Source organism: Bison bison, unplaced genomic scaffold (assembly GCF_000754665.1).
Source record: "Bison bison bison isolate TAMUID 2011002044 unplaced genomic scaffold, Bison_UMD1.0 scf7180017864192, whole genome shotgun sequence".
Classification (NCBI taxonomy): Eukaryota; Metazoa; Chordata; class Mammalia; order Artiodactyla; family Bovidae; genus Bison; species Bison bison.
In genome coordinates, this window is record NW_011494764.1 from 4,878,449 (window position 1) to 4,883,580 (window position 5,132).

The following is a 5,132-nucleotide window of genomic DNA, read 5'->3' on the forward strand; positions in this document are numbered from 1 at the left end:
GCACTGCCCTTGGGGACGCCGATCCAGCCGGCCCCGGCAAGGCCTGCCTCCCATCGCCAGCGGGGCGGCCCCTACAAGATAAGAGCCCACGGGGCCTCTCTGGCTTCCCGGCCAGGCGATAAGTGTGGCCTGTTTGGGGTCTGATAGAGGACGGCCACCACGGCGGTTGGCCAGCGGCCGCTTATCGGCCCATCGCTGCCCACTACACAGAAATTCCTATCTGCAGGAGCCGACAGGGAGCCCCCCCGCAGCCCCCCGAAGATGCAAATAGCGCAGGAAGCTCCCGGGTGCACCCACCCGAGCCAGGCCCCCACAGCTGCCCTGGGGCCAGGCCCTGATCTCCAGGGGCCTCTGCCTTCCCATCTGTAGAACATGGATGTGGATGCTAAAAAGGCCGCGTGGTGGGCGGTGGCCGACGCAAGACAGCTGGGCCGGCGTCCACACACGCACAGCCCGAGCTCCAGAGCCGGGCTGGAGTCTGGTGTGCTGCCTCCGGGCAGTGACGTGGATCAGCCCCAGGGCTGCTCTGAGGACAGCCCGGCCTTTCGTCCCCGCGGTCATGCTCCAGACTGCAGCCTCAGGGTCCAATGCCTGGACTGGTGGTGGTCCCTGGAGTGTGGGAGCCATGGGGCCAAGGCAGGGTTGACTTGGAGTCTGTAGCTGCCTTTTTGTTACCTCGCCCTAGACCTGGGGAAACTGGGGCAGCAGAGTGGACCCCAGCCCCCCAGCTCTGTCCCCCGTGTGTGGAGAGGCCTGGCCCCGCAGGTGGGTGTCCAGCTCAGCCGTGCCCAGCTGGTGGTGCGGGCTGCGTAGACATGTGGCCTGAAGCCTGTCCCTGGCCAGGTGCACTGTGTGTGGAGAAGGCATGCTGTGGGCATGGCCGGCCAGGGCTCCTGGGGCCCCTCCCCGCCTGTCATTGGGTCACTGAGGTGATAAGGGGGCGGCCGAGGAGTCCCGACGGCAGTGGAGTGGCTGTGCTAACGCCCCTTCCAGCGCTGGGCTAGCATGGGGGCCCCGGCCTGTCTGACCCAGGGTGCTCTCTCAGTGGACTGACTCACCCCTGGCCTTGAGTCTGTGGTCGCGGTTCCCATCCTGGTTGTGACCAGCAGCCAACCCTACCCTCTCCAGGCCTCAGACGTGCACATATGGCAAAGAGGTAAGCAGGGAGCCCAGAAGACACACGAGCCCCTCATCTCTTTGGTGCCCTGCAGACATCACTAATCAATCCAGCCCTCTTTCACTGGCACCTCGGGATCACGATGAGGTTCACAGGGCTACTCGAACTGAACTGCAGGAGAGCATCTCTAACACCCCTGGGAGACCGTGGGGGTCCTCTCTGCCGGAGTGAGGTCTTCCCAGCCCCCATAGCTGAGGCCCTCGCCGTATGTCCCCTGCGACCTCCCTCCCCACACTGCTGGCTGTGCTGGTGTCACAGCTCCCCAGGAGCCTGTCTGCTCAGAGTTGACGTCCGGTACACAGCAGGTGCTCAATACATGCTACGTGGCCATGCGCCTGGCCCAGGCCCTGCGTTCACCAGGGCCACGCCTGCCCCCCCTCACCTAGTGGCCCCCACTCGGGGCCCTGACGGCCAGCCACGCTGTGCCCAGTGAGCCGCCTTAGCTCCAATTAGGACGCGCCCAGCCCACCTGCGACTCAAGCTGGTGGAGATGGGCGCCTCTGGGAGGGCCTGGTGGGCCCCGAGCTCACAATTCCAGCTACAAATGGGGTGGGGTGGGGCGGGGCAGTGCTGGGAGGCACAGAACCGATTCAAAGACATGCCCTTCATCCAGGAACCTGGGGGGCTGGAGCTGCCTCCTGTCTCCCCTCCCACCCCCTGAGGCCGGAGCCCCTTCCTGGCTGGCAAGGGCCTGGCAGGCGGGCAGCTCCAGATCCACACCCCCACCACCCTGCCTTGGCCCTGCTGCTCCTGCCTGGCGGATGCCCTTCCCGTCTCTCGGCTGCTCCGCTGTCCCCGCCAGACCACAGCCTGCCTCCAAGGAACCCTCAGAGGCCCGTCCACTTCGTGGGGCCCCGGTTTAGCTCTGAGCATCGGTACAGCTCGGTGCCCCATCCAGGGAACCTGCGGACCCACAGGCCGGCTGGACTTTGGGACAGACGTCAGGCTTGGGCCCAACAGTTCACCACCCACCTCCTGGCCAGTATAGCTGGCCTGTCCACCGCGCTCCACCCCGTGCCGTCAGGTGGCTGGTTCTCAGGACCCCCCACTGGCTGGGCCCCAGGGCCGCCCTGCGAGGCAATGCTGCCAGACCCGGCCGCAGGCGCGCTTACCTGGCCCACTCCAGGGGCTGCTGGCTGCCTCCTCCTCCGGCCTCATCTCTGGCTCCCGATGCTCTGGCTCCTCGGGACCTCCTGGGGACGTGGGGGCCGGCGGCAGTGGAGGGGGTGGAGGATTAGCGTCTGTGGAAAGGAGACCAGTAGGTTCCCTGGAGCCTCAGGACACCGAGGTGTCTGCCCACCCCAGCCCGCGGCCGCGAGGGATACTGAAGCCAGGTGGGTGAGCGTGTGGCCACGGTGACCCCCTCACCCAGGCTTCTTCAAACTGGGGGGGTACGATCAGACATCTCAGTTCCGCCCCCCAAGCCTTTTAAAAAAACAAACCCTCAGCCCCTCATTAACTGCAGCAGTGATAGGCGCCCTCCCCGCTGTTGTTAATAATTAGAGCGTGGATGGCCTCTCGGCACGCCCAGGCCAGCGGGCACACGCGCGGCCCAGCTCCCGGTCTCCTCGGCTGGCAGCTGGGGGCCCCTCCACCAAGCCCCGCACCCAATTCCAGCCCAAAGGGCATATTTGCCTTCCCTGCTGGACCGATAACCACGGCGGCCCCCAATCAATGAGGTCCCATAAAAGCCCCCCCTTGGTGACGTCACGCACCCGGCAGATTATTAATACCGCGATAAGGGCTGTGATTAACATCGAATAAATCAATCACACGGTATAAAAGTCCTATTATTTTTGGCTATAAATCAACGCGGCTGGCATCTGAGCTCCAGCCACTGCGCGGGAGCCACGCTGGGCCCGCCCGACAGGCAGACATTGCTCCTGCCGCCTTATCACGCTCATCAGCGCGTTATCACCACAGTCTGTGCCAGGTGCAACCCCGACTGTTTTTTCCAGCTCCTCCCCGGGCCCGCCCCCACTCCATGCAGCCCAGCTCCCAGATCAGATAAGGGACCCGGCTCCCCGGGGCAAAGTCCACCAGGAACCAGCCGCTGGCCCTCTGGAGAGCGAGGCCCCCGTGAGCTCGCAGCACCTGATGGTGATGGAGGTGGTGGTGGAGGCCCCTCGCCACACCCTGGGCCACTGAGGGGCTCAGGCCCAGTTACAGATGTGGAAACCAAGGCTCAGAGAGGGCCGAGGCTGGGGCCAGGGCTGGGGGTGGCGGGGCGGGTGCTGGCTGCAGTGCTAAGTGACTGATGGAGATGATGAAGGCAGAGACAGAGACAGCCACCCAACAAGAGTGTCAGAGTCCAGGCTTGGGCCCCTCTGCTCTGCCCGCTGCCCAGGGGAGCTGAGGATGACGGGAGCCCTGGCACTGGGTTCGAGTCCTGCTGGCCTGGCCTCACTGCAGGAGCTGGGACCCCAACGGACTGTGCTGGGGAAAGGCACACAGGCCGCAGGTCTCAGGATGGGGCCTGTTGGGGGCCTATGGTTATCCCGGAGAGACTCTGACACTGGCACCTTACGGGGGTGGGGGGTCCACAGTGAGAAGCCCCCCACCTTGTGTCTGGGAATCTCAGCCCCTCAGTCCCAGCCCTGCCAGGCTGTCCTGCTGTCCTTCTGCATCCCACTGCAGGGCCTTTGCACGGGCAGCTCCACACGTCCTGCACGTCTGCTCACAGCTGCCCCCACCCATCCCGCCTTCACTCCCAGTCACAGCACCACTCAGTCCTGTGACTGTCTCCCCCATCACACTATGGCCTGGGGGTGACTCTGCCTCTGTGCAGGGGGCTTCATGGCAGAGTGGGGATGGGAGTGAGGTTTCCACCCACGGCCAGCAGGGCAGAGGGGGTGGGGTAAGGTGAGCAGGACTCAGAGCCCACCCCCAAACCTACTAACCACCCCCCAGTCTCAGGTCCCTCTTCTGGAAAACAGGGATGAGGGCGCTGACCTCCCCCAGGGCCTCCACCTCAGGGAGGCCTCTCCTCCTAGGGGTCTCTGGGACAATCTGAGGACGTGGCTGGCCCAAGAGGCTGGGCCAGCTTCGAGGCCCTTCCAGGGACCTAGCCAGAGGAGACTCCTTGGTGTCAGTTAATCCACCGCTGGGTGTGTGTGGGAATCTCTCCTCCCAAGTCCTGTTCTCAGCTTTAGAAACACATCCCCAACCCCTAGGACGCTGCCACCAGGAGGGCCCAAGGAAAGGGTCAGGTGCAAAGGGTGGGGTGGGGAGGGGAGGGAGCCCGCAGAGGGCTGGGAAGTCCACCTGAACTCAGGCCTAGGGTGGGATCCTGTTTGGGAGTTTACAGGCGGGGGGACCCTGGGCAAATCACTCAGCCTCTCGGGGCCTCATTCTCTCGTCTGTAAAGGGAGCCCCACATGTGCTGAGGCAAGCGTCCCTGTTTCACTGAGTCTGGGAGGCCACTCAGAGCCCACGTGACCCTGACTCAACCTGGACTAGACCCTCCCCATCTGGCTTCGCTCTCCCCATCTGCGCCATGAAGGGCTTAGCTTTCCAGACCCCCATCCCCGACCCCCTCCATGCCTTCTCCTGGCCCTGCAGGGCATGGCTAGCCCACGGGCACCTCTCAGCACAATGCCCATTTCACACGTGTGGAAACTTGAGTCCTCAGTGGGCACTGGCTCGTGTGAAGTTGCGAGGATGGGGGGCAGCCCAGGGGGCCGGGCCAGGCCTGTGGGGCCCACCGCCCGACTCACCTGGACTGGAAGGGCTTGTGGGCTCAGGCTCCACCACTGTGGCCTCCCGCTCTGGGAGGCTGGTGTCTGCGGCCTGGGCCTCTTCTTTGGCCTCCATGTCTCCGAGGGAACCTGTGGACACAGCCCCAGAGGAGTCGTAAGGCGCTGCCCCCTCACGGTGCACCCACCACCGGCCCCCTGACCCTCCCAGAACCAGTGCAGCCCCAGGGGCCGGTGCAGTGGGGACCAGGCAGAGTCTC

At 64.9% G+C, this 5,132-nt stretch overlaps 1 protein-coding gene across 1 annotated transcript in view; it reads right to left on the bottom strand.

Moving 5' to 3' along the window:
* The window catches only part of ZFPM1 (zinc finger protein, FOG family member 1), a 38,140-nt gene extending 33,097 nt beyond the window's left edge, over positions 1–5,043 (bottom strand). Inside the window, exons 1-2 of the mRNA XM_010844001.1 lie at positions 4,894–5,043; positions 2,290–2,418 (exon numbers count right to left, since the gene is read on the bottom strand). Coding sequence (XP_010842303.1) covers positions 2,290–2,418; positions 4,894–4,990 — 226 coding nt within the window. The 5' untranslated portion in view covers positions 4,991–5,043. The remainder of the gene's footprint in view (positions 1–2,289; positions 2,419–4,893) is intronic.
* Between the last annotated feature and the right edge of the window lie 89 nt (positions 5,044–5,132).